This window comes from Centroberyx affinis, unplaced genomic scaffold, assembly GCF_046629955.1.
Source record: "Centroberyx affinis isolate AG114_WGS23_722 - 3 ecotype Tasmania unplaced genomic scaffold, CSIRO-AGI_Caff_v1 ptg000108l_1, whole genome shotgun sequence".
Classification (NCBI taxonomy): domain Eukaryota; kingdom Metazoa; phylum Chordata; class Actinopteri; order Beryciformes; family Berycidae; genus Centroberyx; species Centroberyx affinis.
The window spans coordinates 133,177-157,626 of NW_027278810.1; the positions used below are offsets into that span (position 1 = coordinate 133,177).

General features: G+C 45.4%; 1 protein-coding gene across 4 annotated transcripts in view; it reads left to right on the top strand.

Moving 5' to 3' along the window:
* Nucleotides 1-22,021, top strand: part of atrx (ATRX chromatin remodeler) — a 32,908-nt gene extending 10,887 nt beyond the window's left edge. For all 4 annotated transcript variants that reach the window (XM_071525122.1, XM_071525138.1, XM_071525147.1 and 1 more), the window contains 17 exons: nt 52-229; nt 392-529; nt 715-890; nt 1,005-1,122; nt 2,345-2,475; nt 2,944-3,038; nt 3,185-3,324; nt 3,621-3,771; nt 5,376-5,476; nt 6,371-6,479; nt 6,668-6,845; nt 7,493-7,684; nt 15,154-15,303; nt 17,199-17,315; nt 19,351-19,446; nt 19,682-19,810; nt 20,326-22,021. In XM_071525122.1, coding sequence (XP_071381223.1) covers nt 52-229; nt 392-529; nt 715-890; nt 1,005-1,122; nt 2,345-2,475; nt 2,944-3,038; nt 3,185-3,324; nt 3,621-3,771; nt 5,376-5,476; nt 6,371-6,479; nt 6,668-6,845; nt 7,493-7,684; nt 15,154-15,303; nt 17,199-17,315; nt 19,351-19,446; nt 19,682-19,810; nt 20,326-20,550 — 2,424 coding nt within the window. In that variant the 3' untranslated portion in view covers nt 20,551-22,021. The remainder of the gene's footprint in view (nt 1-51; nt 230-391; nt 530-714; nt 891-1,004; nt 1,123-2,344; nt 2,476-2,943; nt 3,039-3,184; nt 3,325-3,620; nt 3,772-5,375; nt 5,477-6,370; nt 6,480-6,667; nt 6,846-7,492; nt 7,685-15,153; nt 15,304-17,198; nt 17,316-19,350; nt 19,447-19,681; nt 19,811-20,325) is intronic.
* The last annotated feature ends 2,429 nt before the right edge of the window (nt 22,022-24,450 follow it).

The following is a 24,450-nucleotide window of genomic DNA, read 5'->3' on the forward strand; positions in this document are numbered from 1 at the left end:
AGATTCTGATATGCGATTTTATGATGTGTTGATCTTTGGTGTGTTTGCCAGGTGACTGAGCTGGCCACAGTGAAGAGGCCACAAGAGCGAGCCTATGCCCTCCAGCGTTGGCAGGAGGACGGGGGCGTCATGATCATTGGCTACGAGATGTACCGAAACCTCACCCAGGGCAGGAACATCAAGAGCAAGAAGCTCAAAGAGATCTTTCAGAAGACACTGGTAGATCCAGGTACAGCACTATGTAATGAGGCGGAACACAAACAGTCAACCGTTCAGTCGTTAGACTGGTGACCAGATCATCCCCTCTAAAGAGTGACAATTTCTTAAACATTTCTCCTCTGTTTCTCTAAGTGCTAGGTTTATTTTGCTCTTTCTCTTTCTCCTTCTCCAGGCCCAGACTTTGTGATCTGTGATGAAGGTCACATCCTGAAGAACGAGTCGTCTGCCGTGTCCAAAGCAATGAACTCTATCAAGACGAGGAGGAGGGTTATCTTGACTGGAACGCCTCTGCAGAACAACCTCATAGAGTGTGAGTCTCATCGTGAACCCCATATTGCATATCGAATCGTATCGTGAGATAAGCATATCGTCCCATCCCTAGTGCAATAGAAATAATTTTCGACAAAGCTTGTGCATGATTTTGGACATGTTCACTGCTTGTTAAACGCTGCACCTGCAAATTATTCTGACTCCAATCGCCGTCCCCCCTCCCAGACCACTGCATGGTGAACTTCATCAAGGAGAACCTGCTTGGGTCAGTTAAGGAGTTCAGGAACCGCTTCATTAACCCCATCCAGAACGGCCAGTGCGCCGACTCCACGCTGCACGACGTCCGGATCATGAAGAAGAGGGCTCACATCCTCTATGAGATGCTGGCCGGGTGTGTCCAGGTAACCTACTGGCTTAAAGAACTATTGACCTTTTTCAATTGTTGTTGTTCATCTCTTCAAACTGGAGGGGAGTGTGGCACCACAAAGAGGGATTTTTCTGTTTCCTTCCCACAGAGGAAAGACTACACGGCGCTTACCAAGTTCCTGCCTCCCAAGCACGAGTATGTGTTGTCAGTGAGAGTGACCCCGATCCAGTGTAAACTCTACAGGTACTACCTGGAGCACTTCACAGGTGAGAGCCCTCCCGCAGAGAAATAGCTCTAAGGTGGAATTTTGAACGTTATTATGAAGCTTTGCCAGTCTTTTCTTTTGGAAATGCTCCCTTGACTGGATGTCATTCACGTGGACCTGAGTTTTAGATAAATGGAAGCTCTTTCTGTTCTCTCACTTTTTCATGCCGCATTGTTAAGTCGTTTAGTGGTCTTGCCTCTCAGAATGTGGCCCGTGGGCAGGATGTGTGTGTGTGTGTGTGTGTGTGTGTGTAAGAGTGGCAGCTGGCAGAGTGCCGCAGGCGGGGTTTAAGCCCAGTTTCCCACGTCTCCCTCTCTAATGAAGAGCTCTGGGAGAGAGGGAACAGGGAGAGTGGGGGCATAAAGGAAAGAGAAAGAAAGATTGAGGGAGAGGGGGGCTAGAAGTTTTACACCAAAAGAGAAAACAAAGAACAGGAGAGCCGGTATGTGGAAAGAAAAAGTAGAAAGAGGAGTGCTGGGGGTTTGGTGGTATGTGCAGTGGCTCATTAGGCCGGGTTATCCTCAGGCCGCGCTGCTGATGTTGTGACTGTGGCTCTGGACCCCCAGGGTGGCGTCTTTGGACCCGAGACCACCAGTCACTCCTGGGTGCGGGGGCGGTGGGAATGGCTAGACCCGCTTTTCATTGCTCCCTCCTTCATCTCTGCTCATGCGAACCCTGCTTGTTCATCTTAACTTCTGAACCCCTTGGGTCGCTGCAGGCCGCTCAGCTGGCACACACAGCAGGCACAGCATTAAAATTTCAGCTACTGCCAGTTACTAATTTCACAAAGCTGCTAATTGAACAGATTAGAACAGACACTTTTTTTGTGGATTTGACACGAAGGGACACCGCTGACTCTGAAGCTTATCTCAGCTTCCAGACATTACCGAGGGAGGGGAGCCGGGGCTGCTTTTGTGATGATATAAATTGCTTGACTTCACCGTCAGAAGAATGTCAGACATCATTGACATGCCTTGTTTTGTGTAGAAATATTGAATTTACTTCTGTTTGTCCATGAACAGGGGGTTAGTGGCTGCACACAGGCAAAGATGAATGTTTCAGTTGGTGAAAGCGCTACATCCAACACATACTAGTCTGTTGCTGATACAAAAGAGTGTGAGGGAGCGGCTGCTGCTGGGAGCACGCTGTTGGTTGCTAAAGACACACACAAACACACACACCCATGTTTCCTTCTCAGACACTCTCCTCTCCCTTGTGTGCAGGTGTGGGGAACGCCTTGGAGGGGGGCCGGGGCCGCGCAGGGACCAAACTCTTCCAGGATTTCCAGATGCTCAGCAGAATCTGGACCCATCCCTGGTGCCTTCAGCTGGACTACATCAGTAAAGAAAACAAGGTAGGGGTGGGGAGACGAGAAGAGCGCATGTCATTTCTCCTGATCCAAGTGTTATGTTGACCTACTACCGGTCAAAAGTTTGGACAGACCTGATTGAATGTTCTATGTTTTTCATTCTCTTAAAGCCTAAAGGCTTATGCTTAAATGCTTGAAATTTGTTTCTTAGACAGATATAAATAGTGAAGTTGATGCCCATGTATGAATTTCTTTCCAAATCCTTTGCCTTTCCATCAAGGCAAAGGGCGGCTACTTTAAAGAATCTAAAATATATATTTTATAATAATAATAATCATTTTTGGTCACTGCATAATTCCATTTGTGTTGTTTCATAGTTTTGTTTAGTTCTTTACTATTATTCTAAAATGTGGAAAATAGTAGAAATAAAGAAAAATGTGGTGTGTCCAAATTTTGACTGGTAGTGTGTATCACTACCCAGTCGAGCCTAACGTGAGTTCTGCTCTGCTGCAGGGTTACTTCGATGAGGACAGTATGGAAGAGTTCATCGCCTCCGAGACGGAAGAATCCTCCATGAGTCTGAGCTCTGAGGACGAGAAGCTGAAAAAGTAAAAGACCTAAGCATCACTTTCCTTCTGTCTCCCCTTCTATACGTTTATCCAGACGGGCCCCCAATTAACTGCCCTTGTCTCTGGCATCTTTTCCTCTCGCTGTCCCTTTCTCCGCCTCTGCCACCTCAACTTCTTCCTAATAGGAAAAAGAAGCGAGGGAAGGGGAAAAAGAAAGGGTCTGATGACTCGGATAGCGACGATCTGGAGGTGATCAAGGAGTGGAACACCAGCTCCCGGGGCGGGAACCCGGAGGGGCGAAACAGGGCAGAGCCTCAAGAAGAAGGTAAGTAGGGCGACAGCAGAAACTCCCCGATTGGACAAGCAATTATGTTCCTGAGGCTTACAAATTTTTGCCATAGAGCGCATATGAAGAAAACAGAGGAGAAAAAGAAAATATTTGAATGTGTCTCTGCTCCCAGATCTGCGTATGCATTTTAGCTGTGATGTTGCAGAGAATCCCGTCTATATAGAATAGTGAAACTCGAGTTGGGAGACTTGACTGCTTTGCTGCAGCTTGTTGTTGTCAGACTATACAGACTGATCTGAAGATTGATCCGTGGCTTTTGGCATCACCAACAGTACGGCCCTCTGGCTCGGGCCCAGGGAGTCCCACTGCTGACTGGCATAAGGAGTTTGTCACCGAGGCCGACTCAGAGATCCTGGAACATTCTGGAAAGATGGTGCTCCTCTTTGAGATCTTGCGCATGGCAGAGGAAGTAGACGATAAAGTGTAAGTATCTATCAACTAGAGATGCACCGATTTCAATTTTCTTGGCCAATTCCGATTTTTTAAAAGTCTGACCTGCCGATTCCGATTTTGGCCGATTCCGATTTTCTTTCTAAGAACTATAATTGACAGCACACACAAACATTTTTGTAACTTTTCTTTAATGGAAAATTAAAATTCAATTGTATGTTCATAATAAAACATTGACTATTAATAACTTACATTTTCTCCAAAACTGCACCAGGTTACAGGACCTTCTCTCACTCTCACTCAAACAAATCTCAAAATAAAAAAGTGCTCCAGGTTACTGGACAGAGCTTTTTTGAACAAATAAAATCCAAATGAAAATGAATTGCAGTATATCCCACTTTATACTTTCCCGAAAGAAAACAGGTGCAACAGATCTATATAACAACACACGGACTATTACTATTATGGACTATTATACAACAGGTAGTTCCGACCAAGCAATCTGATTGATCAACTAGACATTTAGAACGTGATCAAATCAGCATGACAGCACACCTAGCCGTGCTCATCACTAAATATTACTCCGCCATATTATCATACAAAATATTTAAAGATAACGCTACGCTAACTCTGTTCAGCCTTGATGTTACCAGACGCTCTGCCATCCATCAGCTGTGCCGGTGAGTCGGTGACACGGCGCTACTAGCTTAAAAATACATGTGAAGTTCGCGGACATAGTAGCTAAATCTGTCCATGGAAAAATTATTTTTTTCAGCAGATATCTTAGTAACAAGATTGAGCTAGCAAGGCAGTTTTGTGTTTATATGTGTGGTATTTATTCAGTTTAGGAAATCCCGCGATCTCTAGAAAGCATTAGCTCAAGTTGGCTGGCTGACTCAACAGGGACTAGAAATCGTCTCTGTTGCAGGTCGTTACTAAGGCTCCGCCTACTTGCTGGAGTAGTAAACTAGGTTCCATTACATAGGAGTCTACTGACGTGACTGATTGTTTTCCAGTTATTAGTCAGATCCCATGTATTTCCAGGGAAACGGCGATAACACTAGCAAAACGCTTTTTATTTTGAGAGTGAATTGCCCCACACTATGAATACATTTTGTTTGTATCTTTTATTTTGTTGGTAACTGTTGTATAATCACAATATTACACTCGGGGGTGTGCGTTACCGTCATTATTGGCACGACAGTGATGCGGTCAGGACCGAGGCGCTTGCGCCGAGGTCCGTAAGCATCACGGTAACGCACACCCTCTCGTGTAATATTGCTTAATTACAGCGGAGTTTTAAAAATTACCGTTGTCTTAAATTTGACCGGCACAGAATCGGATATATGAGACTGAAAACCGGCCGATTCTGGTCACCGGCCGATCGATCGGTGCATCTCTACTATCAATTAATAGGACTGATCATATTAAGTAGATATGATATGAAGTTTAGATTTAATTTAGTTTTTTGTTTCCCAAAATGTAGGCGTAATCAGTTTTCAACCTTTTCTATAATGCAGTTGCATGGCAGTGTGACTGGATAGTGTTTGGGTTAATCACAGAGTGACATGCTGCAGTGTGGTAAACTGACACTACTGTATCTTCTTATCTTGTGTTCTGTCTTTCCCCTTCCTCAGGCTGGTGTTCAGCCAGTCTCTGATCTCTCTCGACCTGATTGAGGACTTCCTGGAACTGGCTGGCAGGGCTAAAGAGGAGGAGAAGGTCTCTCCGTACAAAGGTAGGTTTTGAGAATAGTTGGACATGGCCTTCTTTCTTCTCAGGATGTTCGCATTGTCTTCAGTAGACAAGTGAATCTGTGAACCTTATTACACTGAATGATACTGTACGGAACTACATTTGCCTATGACAAGCCTGCCTACTGCACGTTATGATTTGAAAGGCTGCTTTTGGTTTCATGATGTGCTAAAATTCGGCAAGCATTGTTTAATATTATAAGCCAGCTACTGATTTAAGGAGCTTGGGGAGCTCAGTTGTCTGTCTTGAGGTTCATTCTTGCGGTTTTACACTGTAGTCTTTGAACTTACTAAACTGTGTGTGAGATATAAAGAATGCTAACATTAGCTTTGGAGAAGGCTGAAGTACTTTCATATGGCGATGCAGGTTTCACGCTCATAAGACAGCCCACATGTAACATGTATTCTCGTACACACTGGTCCACTTATTACCGCTCCTATACACACACACATACACACACACACACATACACAGCCTCTGGCGTAAGGTCATGTTCCTAATTAAACTTGAGCAGCTGTTTTTGCTTTCATTTTGAAAATGATTAGACCTTGACTTTTTTATTCCACAAAAAAATGTTTGCTCAAGGGTTTGTAATTTGTAATGAAAAGATCACAGTGCTGTAATTGGAAACATACCGAAATGTTAGTTATGAAGGCTGGTCGGGGGGTTGGCCATCTTAAAAGGCTGAACACGGCTGGCCTCCATGCAACCACCTATCTGCTCATGCCCAACCTAAGTCCTTCATGTTTAAAACAGATGAGGAAAAGGCCTAGTTGATGGCAACAAGCGTGATATGAAGTCTTTGTAGGGGGGGATGGGTTGATGTTGACGCTGAATAGTCATAGCAGATGTCTTAACCGTGGCGTGTCTGTGGAAGGTGACGGCAAATGGTTCAAGAACATTGACTACTATCGGCTGGATGGCTCCACCAGCGCCACCACCAGGAAGAGGTGGGCTGAAGATTTTAACGACTCCAGTAACACAAGGTAATCCCCCAATGTGCCTTTATCAGCGAAAACAAACACAGAACCCCACATTTCTCAAACTTTTGAAATTTCAGTAGTGATGCTCAAAATTGAAAAGGTTCAATAGTTCATCTTAAAGCACAAGGGGTGCCGGACCTTACGTATCCTTTGATATCCCCCCCCCCCCCCCCACCCCCCATGTTTCCCAGGGGTCGTTTGTTCCTCATCTCGACGCGAGCCGGGTCCCTGGGCATCAACCTCGTGGCGGCCAACAGGGTCATCATCTTTGACGCGTCCTGGAACCCCTCCTATGACATCCAGAGTATCTTCAGGGTCTATCGTTTCGGCCAGGTCAAGACCGTCTTCGTCTACAGGTTCCTGGCCCAGGTGAGCTTCTCAATGAATGTATGGCTTAAACAAATGAGCCGGTTTGATGGCTCACATATGTTCATTTCTGACATGTCAAGAATTTCATAGCTTATATGATCAGAAACAGTGTAATGTTTTGGACATATGGCATAGCCCAAGCTGCCTCAATGAAAACCTCTTTCATGTGCTACTGGCAGCAAGAGGCGAGTATTAAGCACCTCAGTCATGAAATACACACTTTGTTTGGACGAAAACTATGATTTATTTACACATAGTTAGGCCAGCAGTGTCATGCAGTCATAAGAACTTTCTATTAAACTATGAGGGCAATATTGAAATGTTCTTATTTATGCTTGCTGTGCACTTGTACAGGTCCAGGTAAAATGGCTGATCACCGATCCAATTGTCGATTTAAGTGACGCAATCACACGTTGACAAAATAGTTTATGGAATTGGCCTTGAAACATCTGATTGGTGCAACCCTAGTCTCTCCCAGTGCGTAATATGAATGCACAGGCTACTAATAAAAGTTGCCTATGTTATTTCTTATGCAGGAAAACCTTCTTTGACAGGCAAATGACCCACTGTTGATTCTTGCTTCATAAATATACCCTTCATCGCTCTCTCTTTCTTGCCCTCCTCTCATGTCCTGTCCCTCTCCTCAGGGTACGATGGAGGAGAAGATTTATGAGCGGCAGGTGACCAAGCAGTCCCTGGCATACCGGGTGGTGGACCAGCAGCAGATTGAGAGACACTTCACCATGAACGAGCTCGCCGAGCTCTACAACTTCGAGCCAGACTTGCTGGATGACCCCTCGGAGAAGAAGAGCAAGAGAGCCACGCCCATGCTGCCCAAGGTCAGCTGTGTGTGTGTGTGTGTGTGTGTGTGTGTGTGTGTACATTTGTGCATGCCCATGCATGCATTTAAATGACTGAAGTGTACTTTTATGCTGGGCCAAGGCTCATTTTACAAATACTTTTTTGGATAAATAAGAGGTATCATGTGGGTTTTGGTCGACCAGAATGAGATTTCACGCTGCTCTTTAGACTGATCTCCAAAGGATGTGCACAAGAACGGGCTAAAACCTGTTTACTATTGTAGTTGTAAAATTGTCTTAATTTCCTTCAGCAGAAATGGCAGCGAATGCCATTTTAAATGCCAAGCTTGTTTTTCCAAACCTGGCCCCATGAAGTATGCGCTTCCTTTTGAACTTAAGCGTTTCAACGATAAACCCTGTTATTTAGCCTTGTGGCCAGTCTGTATCCAGTTCAGTCTTTTCTGTTTTTTGTATTGCTCCTCGTTTCCGTTTTCTCTCTCCACTCGTCTCTTCTCTCCTGAGTGCAGGTGCTGTGTCACTAGTTAGGGCCCCCCCAGGCCCCCTGGGGTTTAATGAGAACACACAGCCCTTACATGGGCCATCCAACCGCACACAGCTGCACACATTTGTCTGTTTACTGCTATTTACTAAATAGTCTTCACATTGCAACACTGCTGTGGACCAGAGCTGCTGCCCCTCTCTGAACCTGCGCTCCTTTTTCTTTTCCCTTTTTTTTTTCTTTCCCTCCTTGCTGTCCTTTCCTCCTGTCTTGCTCTCTGAATTACTCCTACCCCTTTCTGCTCCTTCCCTTTCTGCAGTCCCAGGGTTCACCCTGATAATCTGAAGTGGTTTTACCTCTTTGTTTTGGTTTGACTTGGGTTTCTCTGCAGAGATCTGTAAACAGAATGGATAAAAGCAACACTGTATATCCAACTTGCTTGCTTTTTTCACTGGACAGACATGAGGCCTCTCTGAGCACCTTGATGGAAAATCTGTTTTCCATCCGCAGCGTCAAAAGATCTTTATCGTCGTTCCCCTCGTGGGTATTAATAGGTAGGAACACCGCATGAAGCCTCTCAACCTGCAGCCGATATCAACCCTGGTCCACTCAACCTCCATATTCCCCAAACCACGAGTAGCCTGCTTTCAGCGCAGTGGAGCACAGTTGGAGATCTGAAGAGGAAAGATGTATTCATTGAGCCACAGCCTGTTAGATGTGTATGATCTTTAACGAGCCCAGTGACATTTATGTGACACAGTATTAAAAGATGGAGAGGCCGACAAGCGCTTTAACAAGCTGACCTGTTTTGGCCAGGGGGTTAACTATGATGTGGCAGCAGGACTGCAGTATTATGGAAGGAATTTGCCGTCTGGACTGATGTGAAGATGAGTCAGACACCCTCCATCACCTTCAGCCAAAAATGCTCTGCACAGGAGGAGAGAATGATTCGAGCCGTGGCAGAGATTTTTGTGCTTCCTCTCCTCATCTCCTCACACAGTAGAGCAGTGTCCTCTCAGCCAGAGAGGGCCTCTTGCTTTAAAACTCAAGCCACACGGACCTTAGAGGCAACGGTTGATATTTGTGGTTGAGAAGCCAAATTTGTGTATTTTCTTATCTTTGTCTCTCATCTGCCTTCCTATGCAGAGCCTGGTAGAGGGGAGAAAATCAGTCATGTCACCTCATGGCTGTCTTCCCTCTTCTGCCACTCTACAGAGCGTCTCCTCCTCCTCCTCCTCCCCCTCCCCTAGTTAGCCTCCCTTAATGTCCTATTTCCGCTTAATCGTCGTCTCCCTCTCATCTTTCTCTCTCTACCCCTCACCTCGCCCTGTCCTGTCTCACGCCTTCCTTTCCACTTTTCCTCTTTGTGTCTTTACTCCTGTCCTCTGTTCCCCATCCGCCGTTACCCCCCCTCCCCCTCCTCCCCCCACCTCCCTTTCCGTCCTCCCCCTGCCATCTTCGGGACCATCTGTTACCCCAACTCGCCGCCCTGCCTCTGAACGTTCAAAGCCAGCTCAGTAAAGTTGTTTTTCTTTTTCCCCCTCTGGTCTCCCCTGCCTGATGAAGGGTCATTATTTAAACCCCTCTCTTAAAGATGTCCCTCCGCTCTTCAGAGAAACTAATTGGAGACAAAGGAAGCAGGCGCACTTCCCCCTAATGACAAAGAAGGTCTCCGTGGCCCAGACATGAGATTTTACCCGTGCCACCCCCCCCCCCCCCCCCCCTTCCTGTTCTTCATACTTGCGTCTAGCATGCGCCTACATGCACAATGGCCAGTGTGCATTTTTGTTAGTCAAATTTAATTTAACTCCTCGGATGGATTCATCTCTTGCGCTGCCTGGGTATGTGTAGGTTTGTTGCATTACACAATGTACACACTTGCTGACATGCTGGCAGGCTGTGGGCGTACCTCACTGTGTGCGCTCTCAGCAGGCGATAGTGGTCATTAGGCCCTGTGTCAGGTACACTGAAAGGCTGCAGTAGAACTACAGTTGAGACGGGAGCAGACTGGAGCAACAAGCCACACCATGCATGTCTCATTAGGAAGTCACCTGGACCTTAAAAATCTACTCTTGGACTTTTATACTGTTATCTATCATTAATCTATGATGTTCAGGTGCATTCCAGGAGTTATTTTGTGATGAAGTGTTCCAGTGTACCCACTTTCCCTCAACCTGCGTCATCTACTTCTACTTCAATTAGTGATTTCCTACGCTTCCCAGAATGCATTTTGACAACCCCCAGAGAACGTGCTGTAACTTGTTGCATTCGGTGCCTGCAGGTGGAGAGGGCAGTAACGAGTCAGCGATGGCATACTAAGAGCAAGACTTTACTCAAAACCCAATGTTTTGTGGCTGCAATGCATTCTGGTCTATTGAGACAAGTGTTGGTGGAGAAATTGATCTCTCTGCCTCTGCTATGATGGATCTCTCCCTGTTTGATTGTTGGACGTCGGTGTAAAATGGTGAGTCTATAAAAACGTCCTTTCTCTTTGATTCGGAGGGACTCACACCGAAACCTGACGTTTGCCATTGATGCTTTATTTCCATTGTAGCTGCGTTGGAAATATGGCGATGGTGACGTCACGTTGTTTCCGTTTGGCTAGTTACCTGTGGGAATTTTAACACCACCACCAAACAACAAAATGCGCCCAGAAATGCACAGGACTATATGTTTTTTTTAAACAGTGTTTAAGTTTTTAAGGGTGGATTTTTCCTTTATTGAGCCATGGTTTGCTCACATGTAGCACTACCACTAGCCTCCTACCAGCCTGCTGTAGCCAAGCTTCAAACCTCCGACTTAGGAAAGGCAAGGGAAAATGTGCCACCTTTGCTTTGTTTTTTTTTGCCTTTTTCCCACCTAGCACAGTTGCACCCTCTTACCCCTGTCTATTCCTGCCTTGTGAGTCCTCCTTGCCTTACCCCCCCCCACCTCAGGCTGGCTGTCCCATGCAGTGAGGTCTCTTAGAAATATACCCCCTGCCACTGCTAGCTGAGGCTTGTTTTTATAGGAATGTGGTACGTTTATTGTCTTTGTTTAGCCCTTTGTGACATGCATGATTTTGTTTCTTTGTTAATTGACTGACAGCTAGATAAACCCCCTGACTTGTGCGCAGGCCCTGGAGGGTGTAAAGACAACACGGTCCTGAGGGCAGGGGTGGCCTTCCAGTGTCAGGCACAATGCCCAAAGTGAAGTGCCTCGCTGCAGAGAAACTGTTTAGAGCAGCCCAGTGGGGTTATGTGTATCATTTGCGTGCAGCTGGGGGAGAGAGAGTTTTGACTGGCTATGTTTAGGTATTACAAATATCTCAGGCCCTCGCATTCCTGCTGTCGGGATCCTGCCTTGGCCCCCTCTGTTGCTGTGGTTCAGGCACCTGTGCGTCAAAAGCAGTCTCTGGCAAGCATAGTCTCCTGGGAAAAAAGAAAAAAGTCAGGCACTTTGAGTACACATCGACCACTGATGGACAACTCAAAAAAGAAAAAACAGTCTACAGTCAGACAACACAGAATGCCTCTCACTTTCCCGCTTGAATGCACTTTTTCCTCTTCATCCTTATCTCCCTCTCTCTCCCTCCACCTGCATCTTACCCACCCTCTCCGTCACCCCTCAACACTTCCAATCACTATTTTTTTCCCCCTCTTCCCATCATACCCTCCTCCCCAACCTTTGCCTCCCCTCCCCCACCCCTTAAAGCCCCCTGCGAGGTGTTTTTCACTGTTAAATAGAGGTTTATTATTGCGGTAATGAGTGAAATAAAATAAAAATGGTGACTACGGGGGTGTGTTTAACGCATTCCCAACACAATAAGCTGCAGTTTAGAAGCAGGAAATTGGGTTAACATGGTTGAGAGTGTTCTCAGCGAGCGTGAGTATCTGATAACACAGCCAAAAAGCCTGCCTGCATAGAACCCAGAGCTATTAATGCAGGGGCGTGTTTAAATGCATCAGAGTCTTTCCAGTTAAGAACCATCTCAAGTCTATTGGTAAAGTACGTGGGGGTGCCTGTGCCAAGTTGTAAAGTCTCCTACATGAGGCCCACTTATATGTCGACTCCCATGTTTTCATCTTTGTGATGTGAGAGCTGCCTAGATTCAAAACTGCTTTACATCATTTATGGCCTGCTGGCAGGTTAGCCATTTTCATAATATACACATACAAGAATTTGGCTTAAGGAGAACATAAATTGTTCTCTCAATGGAAAGAATAGAAAGGTTTTGATATAATGTTTAAATGTCATGCATGTTAGATGCCTAGTTGGATTAGTATACCAATTCTTACACTTTTTTTTCTTGCTTTCCTAACCCCTTTCTTCTCCTTGTTCAGTGGTCAGCTGAAGCCAAGATTTCCAGCACAGAGCCTGCTTTACATTAATAGCGCATTTGCAGACCCTTTGTCCAATAAAAGGCACTTTCCACGCAAATGTGCGGTTCAGAATCAAAATGGCAGATTATCAGGCTCCCTGTGAGAGAGCTGCTGTTTACGCAGATTCTTTGGTGTGTAATGAAGAGAGTACTCAGACTTGAAACACCAGCTCCATCTTTACACCCCGACACATAAACGCGCACTCTGTGGTGCCAAATGCCAAAATTCTTTCCCAGATTTCGCTCCTCAGAAATAACTCTTTCCCTGTCCCCATTCTCTCTCAGAGGGAAAAAAAATAGAAGTGCAGTTGAGTGGGGTAATTTACCTCTTTCCCCTCTCTGAGCATCTGCCCACCCAGCGTCTCTTTCTCTCCCTTTCTCTCTCTCTCTCTGTGCCCCTGCAGTAAAGCGATAGGCTTTACCCTCCAGCTCCTTAAGGATGACAATAGCTCAGGTCAGATTACCTACCATCATTAGTGCTGGCTCAGAACACACACACACACACACACACACACACACACACACACACACACACACACACACACACAGCTCACCAGGACGAGAGATGGACCGGACCACCCCAGAGCCGTTGCTGGTGGGGATTACTTAGGCATCCCAGAATGCACTGGGCTCCAGGGGGAGCGTCTGTGCTGTCATTTGACCTGCAGCTCCACTGACCCGTTACCAGGCCGAAAGTCAATAACACTCCTCTTTCGTGCAATTGAATTTCATAAGGTTTACACATGCACAGGTTTATGCATGCTCAACAGATTGCCATTTTTATATTTACCTGATGAGCATTGGACCATGTTCAAATTGTGTGTCATTCAGTCTATCGTGTAAAATTCTGTGGTAAGTCATCGTTCGAGGAACATTTAAGCTAGGTGTCACTCCACATAGTGACATCTAGCTTGCTAGTGAGCTTAGCTGTAAACTTTTTAGGCATTTAGCTCTTATCCTGAGCGACTCCCAATGAATAAGCAGGTAGGGGTTAAGTATCCTGTTCAAGGACAGTGCGACAGGACACATGGCTGTTACCGAGATTGAAACTGACACCTTCCAGTTACAGGATGTTCTGTGTGAACAGCAGGTAGGCTTCACTATGTGCCGTGTTCTGCTGAGTGCGCTCCGGACTCTAAGGGTGATGCACTAAATATATGAACAGGAATTCAGATAGTGGTGTCAGCACACTAAAGTTTAGCTTTACTTATTGTCTGGCACTCTTTAAGTGACAATTCATGAGCAAATCTTTACATCTGAAAGTTTCAAGGTATCAGTGAAGTATGGTTGTCAAATCTGGACTGTGTCATAATCATGTATGTTACACCCATGCCAACATCAGCTATTCCATGTACTCGGAGTGCGACCTTTATTTTACCTTGTGCTTTCCTATATTGGCCGAGCAGAACACTGCGGATGCCTCGTATGCGAGTCAGGCCAACAGGCTCTTCTGTGCTTTTATGTCCTAATTAGTGAGTGAAGCAGCAGTCGAGTGGCTGGCTGTGCCTCTGCTCCAGTATGTCTGGTTGTTCAGGGGTGGCCTGGTTCTGTCCTGATTGTGTTCCTCACTGCCACATGTTTCTGTTTTCCAGCCATCAGACTCACTTAGGTCCAGGCCCCGAGTGTTGCGGGCCGATTGGCATGCGGGTGTGGAGCGATGTGTCCTCATGTGGAATGACCTAAGCTTGGCCCGTTTTGCTCTTACCTGTTTCAGCCACCTTATCTCTCTCTCTCTGGAGCTGCGGAGGCCTAAAAATAGAGCCTTGTGTAGTTTGCTAGCGGCGCTTTTCTCTCCCCTTCGTCAGATCCAGTTTCACTCGGTCCGGCCTGGTGTTTATTTTCTGTTTATCCAATGCAGGTTCGCAATCACTGCTTAATTTCTTCGTCTGGTGTTTCTCCGTTTTGTTCTTGTTTTCCCTTAACGTCGATGACGTCTATGATTAATTTTGTTTGTAGCATCAAACTCATTGTCACTGTTCAAAGTCGGAGAAGGGCGGGAGTGTAGAGCAGAACCCTTTGTTAATTGGCCTGTGCGGAGGGTAACGATGCAGCGCTCGCATGGTGTCGTTTCCAGATTGCAGATTGAAGTTCCAGTTTAATGTAAAGCTAAGGCGAGACAAAGAAAAGCAAACATGAGCTGCAGAGAGAGTAATTTAAACCACGTTTGTGTGACCGGGGCCTGGCCCAGCTCTCCATTTTTACTCAGGTATTGTTTTCAATAACAATGTTGTCATGGAAACCTGAGTCACATGAAGGCGTCTGAATGTAGTTGGTGTTTTTTTTTTTTTTGTTACGTGTCCCTCCTCTTTTTTCATTCTTTCTTTCTCTCTGGCCCAAACTCTTAACTGAACTTTTTACCTGGCATTTGATTACTTAATTTTTTATTTATTTATTTTTTTAATCAGTTGTCTTAAGCGTTGATGCTAAGGGTTTGGTGAACTGTGACGCAGCTCATGCAAAACAGTCTGCATGTGATTCTTAACCTTTCAGACTGTTTGAAATGAGGCTGGCTCTACCTGTATGTGTTATTGCTGTCCTCTGAACTGCTGCCTCTCAGGTGGCCAGTCTGGGACGTCTCCAGGGCCATCTCTCCCTCCCCTCTAATGACGACTTCAAACTCGCTCTAACCCTTGTGTCTTTGCGCTCTAGGATCCCTTCCTGGCAGAGATGCTGCAGACCAACAAGGACCAGATTGTGTGCTACCACGAACACGACTCTCTGCTGGACCACAAGGAGGAGGAAGCCCTGAGCGAGGAGGACCGCAAGGCCGCCTGGGCCGAGTATGAGGCCGAGAAGAAGGTAGCCAAAAAAAACCAAAAAAATACCCCACAGGATCCAAATTTCAAAAGCAGACGATGCACACTTATCCCTTGTTTCCATCACTGTCCATATCGCTGACATCTAATTGCTGGGTTTGTCACGATGTGTGAATTCGAGCGTTGGACCTGTGTAATCCTCTCGTCACTTGGAGTGAGCAGATGACAGGGCCTCTCCCCAAGTCCTGTGATGTCATTTTGCCCCTGCACCAGATCTGCTGTGCAATAGCAGGGAATGCTCAGTGACAGAGGGCAGCCCAGTCAGAGAGAGGCCGGCCAAGCAGTGTGAGCGCTGCTTACTGTTAATAATCAGGTCCGCAGAGGGGTAGGGACACCTCTTTCTTTGGTTCTGCGTTCCACCCTTTTCCTCCTATTTTTCCCCCCTCTCTCTCTCTCTCTTCTCCTTGTGCCTCCATTGTCCCCTCCCCTCCTCTCTCCTTTCTTCTAGGACAAATCGATGGGTAATTAGTAGGGTTTATTTGCAGAGGTGGAGGGGGAGCTGCTGTAAGGGAGCAGGAGCAGGTCTCCTCTCCCCCCTGTGTAATCCTAGAGTCTAATTCACTCTAATGATTATTTTTCCAACAAACTCTCCCTCCTCTGCCCTCTGCATGCCTTAAGCAGCTTTTCCCTCCAGCTCCTCTGCTATTAAAGAGAACAGAGGCTGCCCAGCCACAGGAAAAACAATGGCACTGCGGTCCAGTGTAAGGATTTGGATTGCACTCGCACCGCTGCCAAACTTCACCGAGTACCCAAAAGTGGAGTGCAAAGAAGAGGTCATACACTGAAGATCCAATGTAGTCACATACATCAAAGAAAGCTTCAGAGCAGAAGCTCAAAATATACAGTGGAACTTGACTCTCCCTCTGTTTCTGTCTTCACAACTGAAGTATTGGTCATGGGTGACTCGGTAAAGTTATGTGTGCGCATTTCATTTGCAAGTCAGGAAATGGGAAAACCGGCGAGAAAGTGATCAGGCGCCTAAAACGAAACTGAACCCAGGAGCCCTCGGTCTCGCCGGGATGACTTCAGCCCCGCACAGAGCTTAGCAAGGCTCCTGTCATAAATTCTGGTTTCAGACAATACATCAAGTTTTGGAAATAAGGCCCCGTCTAGATCCTTGTGTGTGTGTCTGTCTCAGAGTATCTGAGGTTGCAGTTGAAGTTCAAGAGTGGCTACTTGTTAGTAATAGTTCCCGTTCCCATGCAAGTTTTTGTGTGTGTACCTACGTGTGGACACATGAGTGCGTGCATTTGGGGTTGTTTTGAGGTTTTGTACTGTTTAGGCTTGCACACCTGCCTCTGACCAGGTCCAAAGACCCCCACCACCTCCACCCCACAAACACACACACACACACCTCTACACACACACACCTACATACCGGATGGCCAGATTACAGGGCACAGGCAAACCATCTGCAGCAGAGGCTCAATTACACACAAACACCGGCATCCTGCTGGCCTTTACTGGGACAAGACTGTTTACTTCAGGTCACTTCTCACACACAAACGTTTCATACAAGAAGACCAGGCCAAGACTGGGAGAGCAAGAAGTTACCTTCAACTCTGTCTGCACACACAGAGTTGAAGGCTTTGTTTTGTTCTGATTGGTCTCTGAGCATGAACCAACAACCCAAACTTGTTGAAGAGAGAAGCTCAGGGGTGCCAGTCATAGTAAGATTAGGTTCAACAAGAGGAGTCAGTGAGCTGGCATGTCTCTCTGGTCAGTCACAGTGATGGCATACAGTCCTCTCCCATCATGCCCTTGGTGACTCTTAACACCTCCCTGATTGATGTGTACTAATCCGGCTTGTGGGGGGGCATCTGCCCTCTGCCTCTCATTTCTCTCCCTCTGTCTCTGTCTGTGTCTTTCATCTCTCAGGGTCTGTCCATGAGGTCCAACTACCCGGCAGTGTACTCCCAGATGGACATGAATGCCTCCAGCTACTTCCCCTTCAACGTGGCGGCTTTGGCCTCCATGAGCAACCAGCAGCTGGAGGTAAGTAATGAGCTCCACATGCCCCTCTGCCGCCCCTCCCCTCTACCCCCACGGCATGGAGCCCCACATTCCACAGACCCCACTGCTAATTGTGACAGCAGTCTGCTAGCTGGCGAGTCCAGCTCTGCCCAACAGTTTGTACTCCCCTGTCTGTGCCAGCTGCTATTTATACATAGTGGCACATCCAACAGGGGGAGTGGAGAGGAGGGCCCAGAAGGAATGTCTGTTTTTCTGTGATGAGGACAGATTAGGAAAAAAATAGTATATACTGTTTTTATGTCCCACCACCATGGTACATGGTATGAGGGACATTGTGTCGTCATGATGGCGTCTGTGTGTCTCTGTATAGACACGTTCTTGTAAACAGCATAACTCAAAAACAATATATGATGGAAACTTCATACTTACACCACAGGTTCCCGCTATAGAGTAGATGATCTGATTAGACTTCAGAGAACCTTGTTGCATAAACATGTATATTGAGGAAAAACTGATTATCTTCAAACTACTGTAACTCCTTAATTCTTTCATATTAATATCATATCAGTGTTCATATTAATACCACCCATATGTTATGTGAAGACAAGTATGTTGACATGGAAATATTTCCTAATTAATGCATGAATTATCTTAATCGGTGACCTTAAAGACCTCCGGCCAGGTGCCGGATTTCCAGCATATGGACGTTTTAGATTCACAAACTATTTTCGACAACTCACCCCACGTGGCTTTTTGTTTTTGATGCGTTTCATCCAATCATATTCAGCAAAGCAATATTTTACATTTACAAATGGAATGCGAGCAAGTTTTTTTTAATCCAATGAACAGCAAGCTACTTTCTATCACAATGTAGCACCGATTCCGTAGTGTAGCACAGCTGAAATATGGAAACAAAGTTTATGAAAGCTGGTGAAGATACACGCGTCACTGAGAGAGGAGTAAAAACAAATGACGACCACACCGGGAGCGACAGTTACAGTCGTCATTCAGCATAAAAATGTGGCATTGCTTTGGCTGTTCTCTACAGAGCCTCCCAGGGGTCACTTGGTAAGAAAAAAATAATGAAAAAATGTTTGTGGAAATCCATACTGGCACCGATTGGTAAACCGCGCATGGATTAGTAAACAGTGCCCTCGAATTAGTAATCAGTGCACATGGAGTCCTAAAACATGCCTGTGGATTAGTAGATCGTACACATGGATTTGTAATATGTATGTTGATAACGTCAAACAGGGACACCACAGCGGCCCACAGAGTTGCATATAAAATTTAATTAACATGCTTTTTCTACAAGCATGATTTATAGGGAGTAAATAGGTTCATATTGTCACCAATACACACATCGGATCATAAATGAGACCTACTGATGTGATTAATCAATGGTTATGGTTCACATATGGTCTAGGTGCCTAATGGCTATTACAGCTCACTACATGTATACCAAGCTGTGTGTAATGGCTATGGCTCGCTGTATATAGGCCTAAAAGTCCCTATTTGATGTTATCAACGTAGATATTACAAATCTGTGCGCATGGTTTACTAATCCGTGGGCACGGTTTAGGAGTAAATTGTAAGAAAACCGTGCCCACTGATTTCCGCATCATTTTTTTTTTTGTACCAGGTGACCCCTGGGGGCCTCCACAGTTATCCTTATTGCACTAGGTTTATAGATTCATAATGCTGTGTGTTGGATATTCATTCATTCAGCACAGAAATGTGTTGTTTTCGTTCTTGTTCTTGTTATTGGACTAGTTTTATAGAGAAATAAATGGTGCGATGGTGCAGTGTGCTGACTACCCCCCAAACTCCCCCCCCCCCCCCCACCACCACCACCACCACCACCACCACCACCACCACCACCACCACCACCACCACCAAATCAGTCAGGAACATTTCAGGCTCAGAATGTTTTTTTACTTTAAGCCCTATATGTTTAATGTATCATGGTGGTTATGGTGGGACATTAGGCAGCTCAAGTGCCTCTTGTTTTTAATGCCCATGCTTCAGGTTTTCTTTTTTGTTCATGTGCTTGCAGGACCTTATAAACCAGGGTCGCCAGAAAGTCATCGAAGCAACAAATGCATTGAAGACTTTACCACGGGAGTCATTGGAAGACATTATTGCCAGAGTGGTGAGTGTCCATAAGCCGGGTAAAACAACTCGGTGTCTGTGGCTTGTACCAAGGAACTAGTCTAGATTTAGATTCTAGGGTCTAGGGTAGATTCCTAAATCAAAAGGATTGCCTTCCATGAAGTTCCTAGTCATAGTTTTAGCTCTCTGCCATTGTACTGGAACAATATGCAACCGGGAGTGTTATAGTTGTGTTGATGGTTAATCTATGCAAACTGTCCCCTCTCTCGCCCCAGTGGAAGGAGAACCCAAACCTTACGGAGAACCAGGTCCAGTCAATGGCTCTGGGACGACAGGCCAGCGTGGAGCTGGAGCTCAAGCGCAGGGAAGCGGTTTACAGGGACGTTCTCAACAAGCAGCAGACGGTAAGACTCGGGGGGGGGGGGGGGGGGGGACTGTTTTGTCTACAGGCCACAGTGGCTGGTAATTTAAAAAATATTCAGGCACCATCAACTTTTTACCTGGCAACTAGGTTTTTAGAATATGGCAACCAAATGATGTTCGTTGTGGTTACTAGGTAGTTACTAGCAGCTGGTAGGGGAGTAAATTTACCTCTGGCTGCATTTGGCTGATGTTTATTTTCCAGTCTGGTAAGCCTGAAGCCAAGTGTGACCCCTTCCAACCTCCTCCTTAACGTTTACTACAACCCAGCCGTAAAGCTGGTGTCAGGCATTTCCTAAAAACACCACCATGTATGCAAAGACTGTCCGGAAAGTGCTATGCCCTGACTCCAAGTCAAGAAGCCCATTATTAACCTTTACCCTCCACACCACTTGGTAACCTCAACTTCCACACCTCAACTTTGTTTTACTGTCTTCCATCCACAAAGTAATGGTCAGCTGGTCTTAACCTTGTTCTCTCCCTCTCCCTCTTTGCATAGCTGATGATGTACGTGCAGAAGGTGATCACCAACAGGAAGGTCCGGGAGCAGCAGCTGGCCATGGCCAACCAGGCCACCTACCTGAACCAGCTGGCCCTGCAGAACGGCATGCTGGGAGCCTCTGGGCTCAGCCAGATGGAGCTGCTGGGCCTTTACCAGCAGCTCCACGGCATGTCCCCCCATCAAGCCATGGGCAAAAATCCTGGGCCCTCTAAGGGCCTGTAGGTCAGGAGGACTCTTCCTCACCCCCACCCACCTAGCTGGCTCACAGTGGCCCAGTCCAAGCGAGGCCCTGCTCTCACCGCTTACTATGAAACCGCTTTGAGCCAAACTGCTTCGCAGCTCGGTCTGGTCAAAGCGTTCTGGTTCAGCTCAATCTGGTTGAAAGTGATGCATCAAGCAGAGAGCGTTTTGAGACTAGGCTGCTGTCCGCTGGAGCCTCAAGTGGGACGGACTGATCTCAGAAAAACCCTCTGTCCTTCCCTCTCTAGTTCTTAGTCACTGAGAGGAGGAGGTGGAAAGTAATGTGTAAATGACTGTATGAAGGGGGTCTATTAGCTATTTCATCTGAAATTATGTATATACCGCCTTAATGTTATTCAAGTTCTATATCTTCATTTTTCATGTATTTAAAGAAAACCAAGTTTTACCCCCAATGCTTTTAAGCATTGTATTGTTTTCCCCTTAAAGGAGGGTTTTGCTGATTATTTAAACTCAGTTGTTTTTTATACAGTTTTAAATGCCTAACAAAACCTGAGTGGGACCAGTGTCGTTGGTGACAGGATTCTATGATGTAAAGATCTAGATGCTTTTATCCCCAATAGATTCCTCCACCAGTATCTAGCTAGCGGACAGCTGTTGTAGCTGCGAAGTCCTGCTCTTTTTGGGAGATAGAAAAATTGATATGTCAAGAAAAAAAAAGAAAACCAATAAAAAGTTATGGCCTTATATCCATTTCCTAAAAAAGTTCTGTAAAGTTCTGAAATTTGAGATTTGTTGAAAATCTTTTCTATTATGCTTTTAGGCGTTCACATTAGTTGTCGCTGAACATGGTAAAATGGAATGCTTGTGTCGTTCAAAACTGCCTGCCAGTTCCTATGACTTTTTTGTAACATCATTCTCGTTGTCAAGTGTTGTCTAGCATAGCACTGTGCGTCCTGTTCATTGTTTATGTTCCACTTGTGTTGCACCCAAGCCTGGGTGAATGACTGGGTCTCACAAAGCACAGCCAGGTCAGCCAGGTATTAGAAAAAACCCAGAACAATTCACCTTTTACTTGTGAATTTGAAACCGGTCTCAGGATGGGCTCAATACTAGTAAGTAAAGACAAGAAATCTCATTGGTTAGCTGGCTGACTTGTGTACTCTGCTTTGCGAGAAGTGCCCCGTGGACACTGTCTCTAGTCCCACCAGGCAGGCCCCCAGACTACCTGTATTCTACTTTGGCACATCCTTGCTTCTAAATGCTTAAACTGGTGTAGCTGTTTGATGAGGAATATAACAATTTCTCATTAGGAGACTGTTGGCTCCTATGTTTGCACAAGGTGTATTTCATAAATGTAGAGAAACTTTTCTGCCCTCCTAAGAATGTTCTTATGTTAGCGAATACACCAACTTGATTTGCCATTAATCTGATCTGCTACTATCTTGATAAGTATTTAATATAACATTTAATAAAGTGACCAAAAGGATGACCACCTCCTGTTTTTGAGTCATTTGTTCAGAAGGACTGCAATACTTCATTGCAATGACTGAATATATAAAGGTGAATATTGGTAAGCTAAATCCATGCTGTTGTGTAAGTATGAATTAGTATGAAGCCTTTAATATCATCAAAAGAGAACAGACCATCTCATCTGATCTTACTATGTCTTTTAGGAGGCCAGAACTAAGAACTGAATTTCAAGAGGGATTTGGCAATGCTGATTAACTTGTCATTTATGTTGGTCTTTCAGAAATTCCCATTATACACCTGCATGTGGAATATTTAAAATTGAATTCAGGCTTCCTGGTTGGTCTTTGAGGATCATGCCATCAGTAAACGAGCAATAAATATTGGGTTAGTGTAAAACGAACAGTTGGAAAGCTGATAACTGGTACGTCCTGATTCAATGTCCCTGGATATGAGACGCATTTCACACCCAGAGCACTATCTAAGCCGCCTTTGTCCCACTCTCTCTTCTCCCTTCAATCTTTCATCTATTTTCCCCTCTCCCGGTATTGTTTTCATTTCTCAGTCTGCCAGGGTTTTCCCCTGCATGTCTTTGACTTTTCCATTCCCTCCCCCCAGGGGAGCTTGCTCTCACAGCTTACAGATATCTGCCAGTGGAGAAACATTACAACTATTGCAGATGTTGAAATGTTGATCCCATCCCCTCTTAGCCCCAGATTACCACCACTCCAGGTTTGCTGCACATCCCTGCTGGCTGGCTGTGTAGCGGGCAGCTGTTTCTGTCCATTGAAACGACTCCGGCGCAGACCGCACTGCAGCGGAGCCTGTGAGGCCCCTGCAACCACCAACCAATCATTGCCCTAAATCCACGCTGATGTGTAAAGCCAATTAGGGGTCGAGATCCAGTTGCATAAGGAATCTGATTTTGTACGGTGGATATAGGCTGAGTAAGACCGTATGGAGACAGAGAGGGCCTGTGCATACGACTTGGTAAAGGGTTTATGAGGGCAAATTGCCATGAGATTGTATGGGTGTTCTCCTCTGGGAAAATATCTGCTGTATCCTTTTACCCAATTTGCTGTTTGTCTTTTGGACAGGGGGACAAAATGCCCAGTGGGTATTACTTTTAAAGACATTACATTTGAGTCTTTTTTATTAATTCTGAGCAAGCCCCATTAGAGGCAAGGCCCAATTTTTTTTTCCAGAAAAAGGAAGGGAGCTATGCTTTAATATTGTAGTGGTTTTCTGGCACTTTGACTCAGCCACAAGCGGTATGGCTGCCAACTTCCACAACCGGCTTTTAGGGTCATTCTCAGGTGAAATGAAGTTATACAAGGTGGAATAAAAACGCAATATATTCACATATAGTCTATATCTGGTTTTAATTGGTACATTAGATCCTTATCCAAGCAAAAACAGTCTCTCACAATGAGCACTCAATAGCAGGACAATTTTATTGTCATATTCATCGCACTTCTTCATTTTTTTTTGTTTTTCTGCATAATTTCAGTAGAATCTACAGTCCAGATAACTTCAAGTTCATTACAAAATAAAGTCTTTGCAATAAATAAATATATAGATTTATATTTATACTTTATATGTAGAAAATAAATATATTGTACATCTCATAAATAGGATCACCCATATGTACACCTCAGCTGCTTGCATTTTTAATAATGTTCCTGACACTCCGAACATTACAAGTCACCATCCTTTGAAAATCCATCACTAATGCAGATTTTACTTACAACAGTCAGAGAAGTGCTTTTGTCCCAAGCTTACTCGCATGTAGATCATAAAATTCCTACAAGATGCTACTTAAGATTTTATTTAAATGTGATGATCACACAGGGAAAACCAAGTGAAGTCCCAGCTGGGTGTGTGTGTGTGTGTGTGTGTGTGTGGGGTGGGGGGGGGGCAGTAAGTGCTCTTTTATCTACCAATGTCTCACATTGAACATATCGATTTTTCTTCCTCTTCCATCTTTGATTTAGAAGAGAACTTAATGAACTTGGGTTTCTCTTGTAACAATTTGTTCTCCATTTGCCTCACAGACATTCCTCTCGCAATTTCTCTTTGTTTTTAAGTACACCGGACCCTTTAGTACTATGCATTTACTATGCATTTAGCACATAGTTTAACTCCTCTCTCTGTGTATGTGGAATGTGCCCTCTCTCCAGTGAACTGGCATGCTAGCTTCAGGGTCAGCATAAACATTACCATGACTGCGCATAATGCATGACAAATGAGATCTGCAATGCTCTCCGTCATTTGAAGCTCCGAACAGTCTCTCGCTTACTGATGCTCGTTCTCTTCTTGGAGTTCTCATAGTCGACCATTCATTCTCTGGCCCACCAGTTTAGTGCTTCTCAAAACCGCTGAGGGGCAATAACCCAAATCTTTCATCGCTGCACTGAACGTCGCTTAAGTATTCATTCCCCTCTGAAAGTGGTT